Source organism: Periophthalmus magnuspinnatus, chromosome 9 (assembly GCF_009829125.3).
Source record: "Periophthalmus magnuspinnatus isolate fPerMag1 chromosome 9, fPerMag1.2.pri, whole genome shotgun sequence".
NCBI lineage: Eukaryota > Metazoa > Chordata > Actinopteri > Gobiiformes > Gobiidae > Periophthalmus > Periophthalmus magnuspinnatus.
In genome coordinates this window covers 17,248,147-17,267,303 of record NC_047134.1, presented here as the reverse complement: position 1 = coordinate 17,267,303, position 19,157 = coordinate 17,248,147, and the positions used below count along the sequence as shown (strand labels likewise).

The window sequence follows — 19,157 nt, the reverse complement described above, 5'->3', positions numbered from 1 at the left end:
TTACAGTAGCAATAATTTGAAAGACATTTCTCCTAATGTACTTTGTTTATGACAATAGCCTATACTGCTACCTTTTTAGTACACTGGGAACATTTTGTTGTTGCCCTACACACTAAGCAATTTGAGATCCCATCTGATACTTTAAAACTGGCAGGAAATTTTTGGATTTGAGTCAGTCAAGCCTCCAAAATGCACAGTACAGAATCTATGGTCAAAACTTGGTTCAGGTTTCTTTCAGTTTGTTTATAAAAAGTAAGGACAAATGTATTTATTCTTGAAGTTAGCAAACCTTTTCCTCAGATAATTCTTGGCACTCAGCAAGGGCCAGCAGACAGGTGCAAAAATATTTTCCTCTAAACTAGAGGGCTATACAGTGTATGGTTGGGGTATACAAATGTGAGCAGTGCTGCATTCAAACAACCACCACTAATTCTGATAAAATAGCACATTTATTAAAAAGAGACAGCATTTATCAGAATTTGCCATTTTGCAGATATATGCCACATCTGAGAAAGTTCAGTGTTGAATACATGTCTCTGTTCTCTTGCTGCAGATGTAGCCCTCAGGAACACAAGTTAAACATATCCTTATTAGCTTTGCTCAAATGAACTATAACACTGTGATGGTATAAGCCATTATGTGTGGTTTGCAAACTCAATTCAAACTTTCTAGTCATGTACTGTATCTGAACCAGTCAAGCTCCTTCAAATAATAGAAAAAAACAAGATGGTGACCAAACACATTTTCAGATAAACAAAAGTATGTGGTGTGGATTATTGCCTAAAATGGGACTTTGTGGTGCCCAATGTGTATAAAATACTTTTGAGGATTTCAAAGACATCTCCTAAAACCACTGAAAAGTGAGCAAAGTTATCCACTCCAGAGATATCCACACCTTGTGATGTTTGTGATCAGCCATTTCTTACAATCCAAACGTTGAAGACTGCAGTTGTCTTTAGGGAAAAAGAGGTTACTCTGAAGCAAGAGCAACCTTGGCAATTAAAGTTTATCCTTGGACGTTTCACTGTGGACAAGGAATAAGAAATTATATTTGATACAAACCAACAGAAGAGTGACCTCAAGCCAAGTGATGGAAAAGCCATGTATTCAATAATTCAAGGCAACATAGAAACACAAAAATTACAAGATTTTCCAAAAAACATGAGGCAGTGCAAAAAACACACCAATAAAATATCAAGTTTTTAAAAATCAAACAAAACAAGATCCTGAGGCAGAAAACTCATACAAATCAAGTGGATCATAAAATATCTCCAGACCAGCCCCATCATTTAAATTATATACTATAATAGAATGGAAGATCTAATATATTCAGAATTAATCAAATTTAAACTTTGACAGTTAATTTTATTGCAGCCTATTCATTTTTATACCAGCCTGTACCAACAACCGTTCCTTAAAAAAAGAAAAAGAAAAAAAGGCCTCACGAGAATAAGTGTAATTATCCAAAACTACAAAATAAAAGTGATCGCCATCTTTGTCACACAGTATCAGTGTGAGCATGTACCTTATATACACACGCAGCTGTGTAGCCTCTGTTAAACAGACAAAACATAGTGACTTTGGTGCTGAATTTAAAACTAATCCTAATATACATACTTTCTGGCACCATCTTTTTGCACAAGGTAGTAAAGGAGAGGTCCATAGCCATTTCTCAGGTACTGCATTTGGGATACAGCAATACTCAAAAGGCAGGAGGGAGTCTTAGGGGACATTTAAGACGCATTAGTGAAACAGGCAAAGTTACAACAGCGTCCTTGGACCAGAACAAGGCATTAGGAGAAGGTAATTAGAGACATAAATAGGAGGGCCCAGTCCACTACACAGCTCTGCAAATAATGAGAATAAAGATGCTTTCTGTCCTAAAATAAGTATATCATTGTACAAAGGTAGCACAAATGGCTTGAACATAGAATATAAACATGATGCTTTGCAAAAGTATTAGCCAGTAATGTTTTTTGTAACCCTGATAATGTGTAAGCTTTTAGTACAAGCACTATAAAAATCAGATCATCTCTGTCCTTTCATACAGAAGATTTTGTGACACAATGGAAAGCAAATTTAGCCTAATTTACCACTAAAGAAAATCTTATACTGATTCTTTTACACTGGGAGATCGGTGCCTTAGCAAAGGATCTTTTAGAACAAGTCACTGTTAATATCCTAGCCTTCTAAAAACCTGACTAACACTTTTGCAGAGAACACTAACAAATGCACTTAAATTTACACTGAAAATTAAAATGAAGGGGACAAATATGACCGCTGAAGTATCTCCCCAGTAAACATTTTTCTTGAGATTGTGCTTTTTGAAGATGGGGCCAGTGTAGGAACAATTTTGTTCCTACACTGGCCCCATTTTGTAAATCATTTGATCATCAAGTATAAACACATAATATGGCTCAAATCATGGCACATTAAGTTTTTTTTTAATAAGGGATAGTTCTAACTACTTTATATAGTGTATTTCTTTCACAAAATTACATAAATGTTTGGCTAAGAGGTCATGTAGTATATTTTCTCGTCAGTGAAATACGGGAGTTTAAATTTCAATTTTCAATTTTGTTTTTTTAAAAAGGGATAATAGGAATATACTTTTTTTTTCATCAAGCATTTGTAAAAGTAAACAATTGTGATATACACATTTTGTTAATAAAAATTGCAGGCAAAAGAAAAGAGAATTCAGGAAAAAAAAAATCCACAAGCAATTAATGAAAGAGGAGCTATGACCAAAAGGCCTAATGGCACGTGAACTTTGCCTCTCACTAAATGCATTCGTCTGTCTTTCGAAGGGGAAAACAAATCAAGGCTGTAAGAGTAACAGCCCTAAATCAGTATTTGGTGAAACAATTTACTACATTAAAAAACAATTAAACAAGCAAGACACAACAAATGCAAAGATAAAGGCAAGATGACATCTGACAGATTAGCCTGTCAGGTAAAGGGCCGGTTTAACTGCGGTATGGTATACCTTTTAAGATTTCATGGCAAATTAACTCAAAAAGACCGATTCAACAAACAGAGAAAGCCCCTTAGAACACAATCCATATGTCCACTTACTGCTTGGTTTCCTATCTTTTCTTAGCAGCATCCAATTTTGTTTTTTTTCGGTGTCAACCAGATATTGAGCAGGAGTGTTGATCCAAGTGCAGTTTCTGGCTACACTCAGTTAAAAAAATAAACAAAAAACAAAAACCCAATGCTTTTGTTTAGGCCCAGACAAGTCACTCCTGAGCACCCGCGAGCTGCTGAAAATAACAGGGCAGGAGTAAACCCTGCCAAGTCAGAGTGAAAAAATGACTAAGATTGTTCAGAAAGGGTCAGCATAGGTGGACGCAAAACACATTCACAAGAAGCGTGGCCAACACTTTCTGCTATTCACCTTTGATATCAGAGTCTGAATCATCTTGCAGTGGCTCTCCAAATAAGATATTGTCCTCCCATGTTTTGCTGTCTTGTCCTGTGTGTATGCTTTACCTGTGTTGCCATCTTTGTCCCCTCCCTTCTGTTATAGTCTATTTTCAAGTCTCTTACAGCCGACATAGGCAGAACAATGTGGGTATGAAAACCCCAAAAGCAACCAGAATTGGAAACATTAAACTGCTGTTGTCAGCTGCGTATGGATTTGGTGTTCGAGGCCCAGACTGGACCCTGGTCTTCGAGCCTGTGGAGACCTTCTTCTTTCCCCCTTCCTCTCCTCCCTCTGTTTCCTCCTCCTCTTCATCCTCCTCCTCAGGCTTCTCCAGACCTGGGTGAGGCTGAAGTTTTGGTACATCTGTTTTACAAAATCAAGTTAAGTTAGTCAAGTTTGTAGTCCTTTCAAATGTCAACATGCATATGAAATTACAACTTCAAAATGGCACTGTCAGACATGCATAACAGTTTATCGTTCACAAATTGCATGTGAATGCCACAGTATTAATAGAAGTATACAAAATATGAATGAACAATATTGCATTTACAGGAAAATATTGAAACTTACCATCTTGTGTCCCTTTCATAACATAAAGAGCACAGACTTTTGGGTTGTCATAATATCCCTAAAGGAAAAAAAACAAATGAATCATTATGGGGTTACAAGACACAGGTTTGTCCACAACAGTCTTTCTATAAACTATTTATCTGAAATATGACTATACTGCATCCACACATCATTTAGACGTGCATGGCTTAATCTCACAGTTGTACCAAGAGCACAAATCTAAATATATAAAAGCACGACTAAGGCTTATCAGGTGGCAGGTGATAAAAAGGCTTCACAGATGTGGCACTGTTGCTAAGTAATTTGCATGACCTCCATACAGGTCATACCTACCCTTATTCACATGATAAACCACATGCATATTGGATATTCAATAATATTTCTACTATGTGTTTTCTTTACAAACAACATACTGTATTTTATTGTTTTAGACTTTAGTAAAAAACAAAACAAAACAGTATAACCATGACGACATTCAAATTTACCTTGACAAACTCCACAGTGAGCTTGCCATTGAAAGTGGACACTTCTCCTTTGACACTGAGTTTTCCTCGTCGTATAGAAAAAGGAACTATTTCGTCGTGAGCGGTGCTGTGGCCTACACGTTCAAAGATATCCAGATCTTTTACAACTATGTGCCCATTTAGACGGACATCGAAAACCTGCAACAACAATTACACCATAAATTGGTCAGGCATACCACATGCTCGCACGTGCGCACACACACACACGCGCACAATAAGGTTACCTTTTGTTGTGACTGTGCAAAGTAAACCTCTGCAAACTTCAGAACTAGTATATAGTCTCCTTCGTCTCGAATGGGGACCTCATATCCAAATGTGTCCTCATTGTAGCGTTCTGTTTGGTACAAAATCTGGTCTTCTGGACTCGATCGGAGGATCGGCAGACGCACCCCATAATCAGATGCTGATGGGAAAATGCATCAGATGTAGATGAAGTAAACAATATTAACAAACGCAAAAACGTTGCCAAAGTGGTGCATAAAAACAATTTTATGTCTACATTTAAAATATAGTCTGAAATGTATAACTATATTAGCATAATAAGTAGTTCTGTCATTCTTTACATAAATGTGAGGAAAGCCTTGATCATTTAGCCCACTGAGTCCAATTGTATATTGTATTTAAATTGATTTTACAAGTTTCTATGTAAATAAATGCTTCCTCCTCTCAGACAAAACATCAGAACCGGTTGTAAACATAACATTGATATTTCCAAAGTTAACTCATTGTACTTTCACTGCCAGAGTAATACTGTGCCAAAATGTCGCTGTAGATTCGATGACCACCTGCTTCCCCTTTGAGCAGAGGAGGCGGAGCTGTGGTCCTCTTTGCTGACTCCTCCTTAGACTGAAGCTTTAGGAGGAAGCTACATCGCAGCAAGCTCTACTCATAGAAAGGTACCCTCCATTTAAGCTTTCACCCCGAAATGCAAAATTTAAGTTAACTCTGTCAGACTGTGTCAGACAAACACACTTAACAGATAAATATCAATCTTTCAGAGTAGTATTTTATCTAAGCAACTCTTTAAATTATATATGTTAAGTTTGCAAACACCAGACAGTCAACATTCAGTTCACCAATAAAAAGTAACCAGAAGAGGCATGTATAAAGTGCTATAAAAGAAAAGGACTGACACTATCCTTTTAAAACTTTAAAAATAATGACTTCTTTTACACCATATAACACCCAAAGAAAAGGTCAAGCTCATACCTTCACAGTAACTTACCTTTACCAACCTTTCCTTCTAATGGGTCTTTCTTGAAATGGATGCCATGCACATCCAAATGGGCCTCACCACCGGAGTTTACTGCCCAAATCACCCGTTCGGCAAGACTCGGGCCACCACCGTCTGCCCAGCACTGCTCTGACAAGAGGAACAGCACTGCAGCGAGTAGCCCAGCAATCAGTCGAGCTGTGTCCCACTTCATGTCCACACACACAGCCTGGTCCTGTACAGAGGAGAGAGCTCTTAGCAAATTGTAGTTATCTATACTAAAGGACATAAAATAATGCACTTATCTAATAAAAGTGTGTAATGATAATTCATTGTAAAGTCGGAAAGGGCAATATGTCAAACTTTTGTATTAATCTATAACCGTTTTCTATTCAGTTTCATTTCTCTAAGTATTCTTTACTTTTAGTAATAAGGTTCAGAAAAGGAGAGAAAACATAACTTTAAAAATCAACTGAAAGTTTGCATCAAACTATTCTTTCTGCGACAGGCTTTGTTAAATTAAAAATCCCCACGTTTATTATTGTCAATTAGAGACCACTTATTCAGAATATATTAAATGTTAATTAATTGCACAGCTTTAATGCAATGTTTCCATACTCATGCCAACATTTTTTAAGTCATTTAGTATTTTGTAATAAATAATCCTCATGTCTTGCAATTACAAGTGGCATACTAAAAAAGTCAATAAAACAATTAATCTTTAAAAAAGCAAAGTGCAGATGAAATCCTTTCAATGAGATAAATTCTAAACAACTTCAAAGAATCTCTGGCAGCATGAGTATTTTGACATATCAATGAAACAACTGCAGATTTTTTCCAGTGGTTTCCCCTGCTCTTGAGGCTTCCTCTGTGATAGAAAAAAATACTACAAAGCAATGACGATCGACTCAGATTAAGTGTTTTTATGTGTCAGGGACATTGTATTTCAAGGAAAGTTCTCCGTTTACATGAAATAATCGCCACATATGGTCACTTCGGAGGGAAAGCTAGCAGTCTTGTCAGTCTTGCAACATGATACCTCCAAGATGCATGTCTGACTGAAAATGAGCTGCATTTAGAGCCAGGGCAATGTTATTCAATATACCAAATGTTCAAAGTACAATGCAATAATTAAAACACGTTTATTGCTCATCGAGAAAGTAGAGTAAATAAAGGAAAGCATTAAAGACACGTAATTACTCCAAAATAGCTACATGGCTAACGTGACACCGGTAGTAGCATTAGCACTATAGCTCATATATTAGAAAGATCACATTTTAAAGCAATACCAGCTTCATCCCAAGTGTGTAGGATTACATTAATACATATCTTAATAGTTCGTAATAAAATTTAAAGCATTGGAAGGAATTTAAACAGAGTAACAATACCCAAATTTGGCTAACATACCTGTCTAACCAGAATTTCTTGGTTCGGTAAATACTCACCTTACCCCACAAATACCGTCAATGTTTTTTGATCACGCTTTATAAGTGCACTTGTTATAACGTTGTCGTCCAAAATGCTTATGATAAAAACGTAAAAAAAATGGTGACAGCGTGGAAATATCCCTCTCAGTCTGTGGGGTGCAGGCTGCTGTGCTGACTTTCATTCAATGTGCAGCCACTACTGTGTGGCTAAGCTACAGTCAGAGGAGGAGGAGGAGGAGGCGGAAGAGGGACACCTAACTTCAGTTTACACTGGCAGGTGATAGACACAAACTCTGACCAATCAGGCAAGGTGAGTCTATTTTATTTCAACACGTAAACTTTATATTACACGCAAAACGATTCATATTTTGAAAAACAGGTAATATCACGGTTACGTTCACATTGGCTATGAATTAGGATTTTTTTTTTTTTTAAATTAAGTTAGGTGAGAAAGGCACTATTAAAACCCCCCCAAAACAAACAAACATTTTTAACAGCTGTTTTTCAGCAATTCAAATAAAGTGATAATCGTTGACGTAGAATTATGCACTGAATGATTTTGTACGACAGATGCTACTTAACAAACTAAATGGTGTATTTAGTGCTTCAATCTACCATTAAAAACTACATTTTGATTAATTGTCCACTGCACTTTAACAAAATATATATGTTTTTAAATTTAAAAAACAAAACAAACTTGATTAATTATGATATTTGGAAAAATATTATTTTCTAAATTCTCCCACCCCTCGGTCAGGTAAATATGGTTCAGTCCAAGTCTTCTCGTCCAATCAGAAAAGTCCAACGCAGCTCGCTCGGAGGCTGACTGCACGGAATGAATGGAGATAGTTTCCATGGTAACAGCATTACCTCAGAGGAGGACAGGTGTTTCTGGATACCTCTGTCATCGAAACTCTTTCTATCTACTGTGGGTTTCTGTTCTGTTTCATGAAGGACGGGAATCGTTCTGTGGATCTTTATTGTCGGTTACAGCAACATAGTCGGCTTAAAGGCAGCGTCCAGCAAAGTTCAAAGCTGAGTCTTACAAAATGAGCACAGTCTAAAGCGGAGTCAAGTGAGTAGAGTCTAAAGCAGATTGCACCAGTGTTTTATAACCCTCCCTAAGTCTGGGTCACACATTCCTGTATGAAAGGAGGCTACAAATAAGAAATGTGGCCTTAACCAAAATGTCCACAACGAAACTGCTATCCTCCCTGTGTGTTATATGGCCACTGCTGCATGTGAAACACAACGTTTTGCACCTTTGTAAGGAAGAAAGCAATGTATTTTATTGGTATATTGTCCACACTATCTATGTACCTAGCTATTAAGATGAAAGAAATTAAAGGTATAGGATTTTAACCAATAGGCATATCAATCTGACCAATGTATTTTATCATTTGTGATGTCCCCAACTATTTGTATAATTATTATGATCATGATGATTATTATTATTAGTATTTCTTTTTTAATGATTAGAATTGGTCCTAATGACTTTTGTCACATCCATGGTCACAGCAGCAATAGCTATCTATATTTACTTATTTATTTTTATTTTTATTTTTTTCAGTCTAGCATCCAACCTGTAGTTTAAGATTATTCTCAAGCAGAAATGTAGTTCTGTATAAATATATTATGAGAAATTCACAGTGAGTAGTTCTTTCCTTCTTCTAAATCATGGTATTGACTATAATGGAAATGACTATAATGGAAACAGTTTTTATCATTGTCATCATTATCATATACCGTTTATTATAATTTTCACCACCATAGAAAGTGGTGCCATGTAAACATCTTTTAATCTTCTACAGTCATGTTGGCAAATATTTATGAAAAGAAAATGTGCATACAAGTTGGTAAAAGTATCTCTTTGGCATGCATAATAATTCTTGACAAGACAAAAGTGGCATATAGCCACTATAACCACTGACAATAACAAACATAGGTCTACATATACCATAAAACATTAAGTGTTGTAAGAAATGTACATTGTTTCTGCTGTTTCACATTGACAACATAGACTTTACATTCACTTTGTGCCATATATTTTCAAAAGCAAACAGCAGATCAAATCAAACAAATCAACCCTAATGGCTTCCGGCTATTGGGCAATTGTGTATGACAGTGTTTCTAAAACTCACTAGTTGTATAGCGCTGAGGGTAGGCTTATAACAAATCTGGAGTTCACTTAGAGTGCAGCTGACAAGCAGGGCCCCATCTAAGCCTTCTTTCCCCGAGCCCTCGTAATTCTGTTGACGGCCCTGCTTAGTGTCATCCAGCATTTTCTTTTTGCTCTTTTTAACTTAACTTCAAATTTTGGTTTCACTCACCTGGAAAGCCAGTTATCCACAATTGGTAATGTGAAAAGTTTGAAAACCACTATGTGCATATAGCCATCTTTCAGAGATGTGTGCACTGAGGAATACAGCTTGTTCCTCATTTAAATGTACCTTACCTTTTTTTATTAAGATTTCATTAGCTTGGCTCATTAATTAGGCACAGCCTTGTGACCTGGATGACTGGGAATCCCCACAGACGTACCAGACAGTGATTACATCATAGACAAGACCTGCACAGTGAAGTCTTACAAATGGACACACATTTACCTCATGGTTCTCAGTGGAGCACCAATACAGCACATAAAAACATGCAGATAATGCACTACTGTGTGACTCCTTGGTCAAATGTATAACAGTGCACTTCTTTTATCTACATAAATCTACATTCACTTTCTGACAATTCTACTTGTGTTAGAGTGACAGGACACTGACCAACAACCTATCCAACAGGAAGTTATTAAGTGGGGAATAAAGTGCAAAAAACATAAGATGGACAATCATCGGCTACAGGAAGTTCAGCCTTGGCTGAACTCAAATTGTTTCAGGAAGAACACTTTTTTGGGTGAGGTGATTTCTTGTTCTATAAAACTGTGAGAATTCATTTCCAGTGTTACTTCATTGGCTCAGAGACTTGACTGTATTCTCTGTTGGTCCTTGTCAAGTATAGTTAACCTCACATTCAAAACCCCTAGTGTCTTTGTGATGCTAGCGCGACATCATTCGGACAAACTCTGTGAATGGAAAGAAGAATGAATTTGTTTAAGTTTAAAATATAAGCTTCTTTTTTTTAATTATACAATTGAATTACTTTTACCAAATGTTATAAGTTATATTATAATGTCCATGGGCATTTTTAGCAGATACACCATAATAGCCTATATGTTGTCAGTAGTGTTCTGCAAAATACATGTTAATGCTACAAATTATACTATATGTATCTAAAATGACCATAGCTAATAATTGTCTTAAAAATGCTTTCAACTGTTAAATTATTAATAGAAACAGCTTCATATGAACTGGCCTTTGTATACTTAAACAAATCTGTTTTGGGGTTAAATTTTACCTTCAAAATCCACAAGTCCATCACCATTTAAATCCACGTCTCTTAGAATATCTTCAGCCTCTTTTAGGCCGACCTAGAAAAATATATACAGGTTATTGGAGCACCTCTAACTTCAGGCAATATTTATAAATGTTCGATCTATGTCCCACCTGCTGCCCTAAGAGTTTTCTCATTGCGTCCCGGAGCTCAGCAGGGCTTATTGCACCATCTCCATTTGTGTCAAACTTGTGTGAAAAAACAAACAAACTGTAAACATTGAGAAAGATATGTGCAATCAAAACCATTGTCACAATTCTTACCTCTCTGAAGGCATCTTTTAATTCTTTTATTCCAATCATATCTGCTGTTTCAGCAAGGAGTTTGGGACCCATCAGCTCAACAAAATCTTCAAAATCAACATGACCTCCCACTGAAGACAAAACAATGAAATATTCTGAATGATTAACTTATGGTTGGAAAAAATAGTTAATCATTATAGTAAAATCTATTTATACACTGTTTCTTTCATACCAGACTGCATTATGGATTGTTATCCCTTTTTTATTTGTATTTTGTGAGACTGTGTGTGTGTGTGTGTTTGCTAATAATTTAAAAGTGGGAGAGTGAAGTGGCTTTGGAACCCTTTTTCACAAAAGCTTTGCCTACATAGTTTTTGTTGCACATGTCTAAGAGACTGACTATGTTTACATACACACTAAAATCTGATTATAATCAGATTTCTCCACAACCTTTCTTTCTCCTTTTGCCCTCAAAACTTGAAAGCTTGAAACTAACTTGAAAAGAACAGGAATGGTTACATTCCTTGGATGCACTTATCAACCTAACAATATATATCCATATATCCTATATGCAGTCTGATTGACAGTTTACTATATCCATACGTGTCACACCAAACTAACAATAGATCATCTAAAATTGTATTGAGGGTATTGTAACGCAACTGATTTTATTTGTAGTAAGATTGTGATAGTGATAACATATTGTCTGTTAACATAGAGACAAGCAATACTAGAAGAAAAAGAAAAAAAACAACAACATACAGTTCATGTTTATCTGTTGGCTCAGTTCAATAAGCTCCATTTCTGTGGGCATGTATCCCATCGTCCTCATGCAGTTGCCCAAATCTTTACAGCTGATAAATCCATCCTTATCTTTGTCAAACTCTTTAAAAGCATCTCTTAACTCTGTAATTGCCAAACACAAATAACAGATATGCGTAGTATCTTATTATTATTTGATATCACAATATAAAAGGACATACAGATACACTTACCCTCTACTTCTTCTGGCCTCAGCTCTCTGTCCTGTAAACATTGAGGCACAAGTTACTACAATATTTATGACTTTGTGTGTCTCTGCAAAGTATTCAGATCTATAGGCCTATAAAACATACCCACAGCAGCTCAGTGGTCAAAATAGAATCAAAAGATATAGCTGCTGTACTTTACATCAAGATGATAAAACCACTTTGAGGAAATAGGCCGATCCCTATCAATGATTGCTGGAAATTTTAACCTTGAAGTTCACAGAAGAATGTGGCTGTGTCTCTTTTCTGGCACTTACTTATGATGAACACAACCTTTAAAGGACAGAATAAGAGGCAGACATATCCCAGAAGCCTTAAGGGTTAACAGCAGGAGCACAGGAAAGTCTAAACACAACAAGAGAAGTGACGTCAGGTTGGGCCCAAAATTGTCTGACTGGAACCCATGACATGCAAAGTATAAGAGGCAAGAGCAGTCAACAACACCACGACAAAAGCTGCATCTACTTCAACAAGAATTGCCTATATCTTTATTTCTCTGCCGCCACTCCATCCATGCAGGTCTTCATATTCAAACTAGTCAACTGCAGCTGACTGTATTCATTTTGACAAGCAAAGTATCATGATGGCTGAGTAGCACACTTGCCACACAGCAATAATGTCATGGGTTTTCTTCCCAGCTGGGTGAGGCATCTGTGTGTGGAGTTTGTATGTCCTCCTGGACCTCTGCTTCCACCCATCAATCTAAAACATCCACAGCAAAATCCTCCTACTAAGACAGTGCTCACTAAGCCTGGCTAAAGATTAGGAGATGGGTCCCCAAGCAGTATGGCAGCTACCTACTGCTCATGACAAGCTGCCCCAGTGGAGTGGCAACCATTAGCCACTTTGGACAGTTGGATTTTATGAATTCAGCAAAAAAGGATGACAAAAATACCAAAATACACCCATTTTATGGCCTTTGTCATATACAATAATAGGTACTCTTTGGAATGATGTCAGGGACTGTTACTTCTCAAGAATGTTTATTTGCCAAGATATGTTTTACTATAGCACGCATGTCATCTGTTCAGTGTGGTGCGTAGTCTATAAAGAGAGACTTTTACGTCCAGAAACTGCATACATAACCTTTTCACCAAATATAAAAATACATAATTGCAGGTGTTACTTACTGTCAACATTCACATATATACCCTATTTTGAAAGTGGTTTGTCTTAACTGTAAATAGATGTCAGCGCTTATATTGTGGAAATTAATTAGGATTGAACTGATTCATGCATTTTACTAATTCAAAAACAATAAACATTGCTAATATTAACCAAGGAACAAACTACTTCTGAAACAGGAATGGCCTCCTACAATACAAATAATGCTTTTGGTTATATTGAAGTAACAATGTATGCCCTAAGCATAAAGACTTAAACAAAGCTTCTATTTTGGCAATCTATTCTGAGGTTAACTACAAAGAAACTATACTTTTTCAAGAGCTTTTGTTACATAAATTCAAAAAGCCAATGCTTTTCAGTGAAACTATTATGCAAGTGATTCTGGTGGTTGTGTTGAGTATTTGAAACATGAAAATGCTGCAGAAACAGCAAAGGCATCAAATAAAACAGGAGGTTGCCAACTTTCCACTCATCGCTCATAACAGTTTACTCGGCACATTGCAAAGACTGGCATCTCACACCTATACACTGTCACCAGAACTGTAAACACACAGACAGACAAAGACGCAGGCAGCAAATGACAACAGCTCCAAGATATTGCAACTGTTTCATTTGTAAAAAAAAAAAATAATAAAAAAAAAAAATATATATAAATATATATATATATATATATATATATATATATATATATATATATATATATATATATATATATATATATATATATATATAAAATGAAACTATTGCATTCAAATGTAGTGCATATCATCAACAAATGCTTATTGCTAATGCACATGCAAACTTTTGTGTGTCTAAAATAAGTAATTTTGTACAAAAGCAGTCAGTTGTCTCTTTTTTAATTTTAAAACAAGATATACTATTTTGTATTTATTTTTATTAATATTACTATTTTTAATATTCAACATTAAATAAAACACACACACACACCCCCACATATATATAATACACACACGCACGCACACACACACCCACACACACACACACACACACACATAAAAGAGTTCTTTCTGCATGTTTTTTGAGCATTACTTTTTAATTCTTTTGTGTGACAAGTGTTAGTTATATGCTAAGTGCACTCATGTCTTACCGTCTGAAGAGGTGAATGTAAACAGTTTCCCATACCAATAGAAAAAAGAGGTACTAAAATGGACCATGAAGACCTTCTTTCTGTCAAAACCGTGGCCTGCATTTTGAAAGGAGACCGGACTCTGGTGACAGCGAGACCCATGAAGAACAGCGGATAACCTAGACTTCAACCACACTCAAAGTTTGTTCTAGAGAGGCTGCCCTGAATGGAGAGAATGTCGTAGTACAAATGATCAGGAAAGAGAGAGAGAGGATTTACAAGTGAGAGAGAGAGACGAGACATAGACGACAGAAAGAGATGTATGCCTATTAAAGGGAAGGAAGATGATTCCCAGCCTTAATTCGCTGTCAGTCATACGGACCCAACCCCTATTATCTGAACAAAGCAGACTTACTGTCATGTTTAGGATCTTAATTGTTCTTGGCCAGTTAGGCAATGCTATGTAGATTTTCAATTGGGATTGTCTTGACTTGAAACCTGCCCACAATATACACTTCTGCCATTGACTGTCACTGGTGACACAAACAAGTCAATGTGAGCCAGAACATATGGTGTTTGTAATCTCACAAGAATCAGAATTGTTGGCCAAGGCATACCAAGTCAGGTGGTTACAAGATAGTACACTTTGTGCAAGCCCCAAGTCTAAATGGTGTTGGAGCAGGGGAATCTGTTGTAGCCAAACTATTCTCACAATAACTGAACAATAAAAGCCTAAATGAATGTGACTATTGATTTCAACTTGGCTCTAGATGCCTTTTTTATTAGACCCAGTAAGTTGTTAGCAACAGTAAATACATTACTATAGCCCTCCAATACAACTGTACAACAGCTTCATCTACCTCCAGCATGGCACCTGTGAATTATGGTTCAGGGCCAAACACATAATGTGTGACGAAGGTTAATTTGGAGAGAGAGGACTCTAATGCAATTTATTTGAATCAACAGGCCATTCATATTCCCCTTATACGTGTGACTAATGCATGTGTGCTGGTTTCTTCCGCTCGTCTCTGCCCTCTGAGGCACGTACAAGGTCAGTCTGACCTCCAGCAGCATCACAGCAGCACACAAGAACAACAGACGAAGAAATCACTGCTTCAATCAACCAACACTGTGTTTGGATACAAAAGACACTGTCAATGAAAATGGAGAATAGGAAGCCTCAGTCACTCTAACTGCAATAATTTCCTTATTTTACAAAACAATTCTGTATTTTCCACCATTTAGCAAGCAAACACATTTATTCAATGTAAAAAAGGAAATCAGTTTAACAATGTCTTGAATGTATTGATATTGCAATAAAAACTCCATTAAACTAAACTTATTAACGCTCATTATTTATCCATGCAAATTGACTTCTACAAAAATAATTCTGCTCACTCCATTCTTGAATTATTTTGGCTGAGTTCTAAATGTTGTCTTGTTTTGAGCATTTTTGAATTAACAAACGGTAAATCAGTGCAAAATGCACATTGATTTTACTATTGATTTTCCATCACATTTTTCAGCCTTTATGGCACAATTAATTTGATGGCCTTAATTTGATTGTTTTGGTATAAAAACTCATAACATTTCTATCAAAGCACAACCTGCGACATCATAAACCTGCTTTCTTTATATTTCTTTTTTTCACTCAAACTAGGTCTAGTGATAAAGCTTTTGTCATTCATCTTATTCCACCTCCATGTTTTCTTTCAGCCAAGTGCAGAGCTACGCTGTATTTCCAGTCTAACATACTACAACATGTTTCATTATATAAGTCCCTGGATGACCGCTTTGCCTCTATAGAAGCCTGTCTTTGGTCAAGGACAATATTTACTTTTTCTGTCTCCCTGTGTAAGTAACACTATATTGTTTATCCTCACACCAACCTTAAGAACAATGAAGCACTATGATGTTACGCAACAAAACCAGCTAATATTTGTCCAAATCATGCAAATTAACAGCTCCGATTACCAAGCAGGAAATGAGTAAATAATTTGTGGTTCAAAATAGACAGTTCATTTATTTCTATCAAAATGATCTCTTTCAGACATCACTGGAAGATGCATAAAATTACCTACCTCGGACTAAACAACATCAATGATTCCCACCTCTTTGTACTAAAACTGTTTCATCTACCACACCTGTCCACTCCAATAGATCTAAGACATCCCAATATAGCCCAGTCTATTCAATTTACACAAGAAAAAGCCTAATCCCCAATGGGTAAAGACAATGTAGCAGACTGCATTCTGGGCCACATTAGCAAAAATTGATCATATTGATTCTAAACAAATACTGCTTTTTTCTGTTCCCAATTAAATGAGAAGCACTCTTTTCTGCAAATGCATTTCCGTCATACCCAAAAGGGCCTATAACTGGAACGGTTTTACATAAAGTGGAACAGTTTTACATAAAGTGCCCACAGGGAGACAATGCAATGTTCTAATCTAAAACTGTTGACCCACAGGCACTGTAAATAGCTCAGAAGGGGGATAACAGCTATATTGAACTGACTTGTTCTGTATAGGGGGAATATATATATATATATATATATATATATATATATATATATATATATATATATATATATATATATATATATATATATATATATATATATATATATATATATATATATATATATAATAATGAACTTTTATGTAACAGTGTCTATACATGAGTTGCTGGTGATATTTGTGATGATACCTAGCTTTGAAAATTGCACCCTTATGTGAATACAGGCCTATGTTACGGTTAAAACAATATTTACCTGTCCAAAAAGTGAGCTCAGGATGGTGCGTAATTGGCAATCGGACACGAGCGAGGCACCGCTGGATCTCCTGGAGCCACGGGATGACCTGCTGGACAGTGGCACCGGGGAACACGAGGATGGGGAGGAGCTGCTGACCCCGTGCTCTCCTCCCCGGGCCCCGTTCATCATCACAGTGTTTCTTTTGCGGTCTACGGGCTCAAAAAGGGGAGCCCTGTCGTCGTGGCAGTCAGACAATGATAGTTCTCGGGGCACATGGCGCGGGGCGTGCGTGTGACAGCGGCGCGAGGGTTCGGGCTGTTGTTGTTCAGGTGATGCGGGATGAGGCGGGTCATCCAGGGGTGCTCTGTGATGCTTCCTGCGGTGATGATGGTGGTGATGATGGTGGTGATGGTGACGGTGAGACCTGGAGCGCTCTTTTACGTCAGACTCGCCACCCATGGGCTCCTGCGTGTCCGGAGCGTGATTGTGGCGGGACTTGTTTTGAACGTGGTTGTCCCGAGTCTCAGTCAGCGAGGGGTGACAAAGGGGTCTCCGGGCTGTGATGTCCCCCTCTGCGGGCCAGTGGGACTCCTGCTCGGTTGGGCTGCTGCTGTGGAGCGCGGCGGGACGGTGTCTGTGGTGGTGCGGATGCTGAGGCAGACTTCTTCGGTTCTCCGGCGGGATGTGTGTCGGTCTCTTCGCTGTGGATGTTTTGAGCAGGGATGTGGTGGAATCAGATTTAGTGAAAGATGAGCTCATTGCTGCGGTTTTCTCTACCTCTGTGGCGCGATCGTCGACATCCCTCGCGCTTCCTCTCCCATCGCCGTCCTCCCCCTGTCCTCCCTGCGTTAAGTTCGGGCTACATCTCACCACCTGATCTCCGGAGCGCGCGCACAAGGAGCACAGGGGGGCTCCTCACACGTCGCCGCGGAGTGCACGTCACCTTTTTTCATTGATGAGAATCCTGGCAGCAACGCAGTGACGTGGGTGTGAGCCATAGTAAGATCTAGCCCCGTCCAACTTTGCTCCAGAAACAACTGCGACCAAAAATACCCCTTCAGAAAGCTTTAGCTATTTTTAGACAAATTCATGCTTTTGCCTGACCTGTTACCAAATAGTCAAACATGTAGCCTATATCCCATTACACTTTTGGAATAAATATTTACAATTTCAGTTGCTCTTAAGCTATACCCATGTTATATATATATTTATCACATGGTACACCTTCTATTTGGGGAATTATTATACATTTTTATCACATGGTACACCTTCAATTTGGGGAATCATTATATATTTTTTATCACATGGTACACCTTCTATTTGGGTAATTATTATATATATTTTTTATCACCTTCTATTTGGGTAATTATTATATATTTTTATCACATGGAACACCTCTGTTTGGGTAATTATCATATATTTTTATCACATGGTACACCTTCTATTTGGGGGATTATTATTTTTTTTTTTTATCACCTTCTATTTGGGGAATTATTATATATTTTTATCACATGGCACACCTTCTTTTTTGGGGAATTATAGGATACTCTTTTTTCATCAGTTTTATAAATATGTTGAGCACGTGTTTCTTCCATTGGTTAGGCCTAATCTATATTCAAAATAGTAAAAAACAACAACAACAACAACAAAAAAACAAAACCCACTAATGTATTTTTGTTTGTTGTTTGTTTTTTCCACTGTTTTCCGTAGAGTTTTGTTCTGCCCTGAAAAGCTTTTATGTTATGCCATTGTGCTTTTCTCTTTCACTCCACAATGACAAATCAATCTTTTTCTCCAAGTCGACATAAAAGCAGAAACATGCACTTTTGGAAAAACAGTTGCCACCATTGACAGGCTAATGTTAAAAACCCATGAAGATAAATTATTTCTGTGTTAGGGTCATGTGATTTATTGATGGAGAGCATGCACAAGAGCAGACCACAATCTGACCAGACAAGGGATTAAGCCTTGTGTGTCAATAAACTTATATTTGCCGTGCACCTGTAGGATAAGTAAATGATGGTGTCTAATTTATTTGTCTGACCAAAGCTTTATAATTGTGCTACAGGTCTGGAGTAAATAGTGATGCTATAAAGCCCTGGCGTGGAGGCAAGAAATTGGAGAGACAGTGTGACAACATTTCTGTGTACCTACGCCTCCAAGTGACAGACCAGATAACTGCATCTTTAAAAAAAAAACACAACAACTCAGTAGATCAATTTCTCAGCGAGGCTCCCAGAAATGATCAGTACCAAAGTGGGACGTTTCCTTTCATAACTTGTTGTACCCCTTACATCGCGGTAGCTTTCTTGTTCTTTGTG

The 19,157-nt window shown here is 37.3% G+C and overlaps 2 protein-coding genes across 2 annotated transcripts; both read right to left on the bottom strand.

Moving 5' to 3' along the window:
* Nucleotides 1-430: 430 nt before the first annotated feature.
* Nucleotides 431-7,381, bottom strand: mlec (malectin). The gene is made up of 6 exons (XM_033973128.2): nt 7,180-7,381; nt 5,747-5,969; nt 4,746-4,924; nt 4,483-4,659; nt 3,998-4,055; nt 431-3,790 (listed from the first exon to the last, which is right to left on the bottom strand). The coding sequence occupies exons 2-6, from the start codon at nt 5,946-5,948 to the stop codon at nt 3,546-3,548; spliced, it is 861 nt and encodes a 286-aa protein (XP_033829019.1). The 5' UTR covers nt 5,949-5,969; nt 7,180-7,381; the 3' UTR covers nt 431-3,545.
* A 1,559-nt stretch (nt 7,382-8,940) lies between these two features.
* On the bottom strand, nt 8,941-17,751 carry cabp1a (calcium binding protein 1a). The gene is made up of 7 exons (XM_033973428.2): nt 16,855-17,751; nt 11,837-11,867; nt 11,604-11,747; nt 10,863-10,972; nt 10,713-10,787; nt 10,564-10,636; nt 8,941-10,231 (listed from the first exon to the last, which is right to left on the bottom strand). The coding sequence occupies exons 1-7, from the start codon at nt 17,593-17,595 to the stop codon at nt 10,206-10,208; spliced, it is 1,200 nt and encodes a 399-aa protein (XP_033829319.1). The 5' UTR covers nt 17,596-17,751; the 3' UTR covers nt 8,941-10,205.
* Nucleotides 17,752-19,157: the final 1,406 nt, after the last annotated feature.

What these genes read in the sequence shown, in the direction of transcription:
- mlec (XM_033973128.2), bottom strand. Translation starts at nt 5,948, where the DNA reads ATGAAGTGGGACACAGCTCGACTGATTGCTGGGCTACTCGCTGCAGTG. An exon ending in TTGCACAGTCACAACAAAAG is followed by an intron (nt 4,660 to 4,745) that starts GTAACCTTATTG and finishes TTGTTGTTGCAG; the next exon opens with GTTTTCGATGTCCGTCTAAA. An exon ending in TATGAAAGGGACACAAGATG is followed by an intron (nt 3,791 to 3,997) that starts GTAAGTTTCAAT and finishes TTTGTAAAACAG; the next exon opens with ATGTACCAAAACTTCAGCCT.
- cabp1a (XM_033973428.2), bottom strand. Translation starts at nt 17,595, where the DNA reads ATGAGCTCATCTTTCACTAAATCTGATTCCACCACATCCCTGCTCAAA. An exon ending in CCAACAGATAAACATGAACT is followed by an intron (nt 10,973 to 11,603) that starts GTATGTTGTTGT and finishes TTTTGTCTTCAG; the next exon opens with TGGGAGGTCATGTTGATTTT. An exon ending in TGGACTTGTGGATTTTGAAG is followed by an intron (nt 10,232 to 10,563) that starts GTAAAATTTAAC and finishes TTCCATTCACAG; the next exon opens with AGTTTGTCCGAATGATGTCG.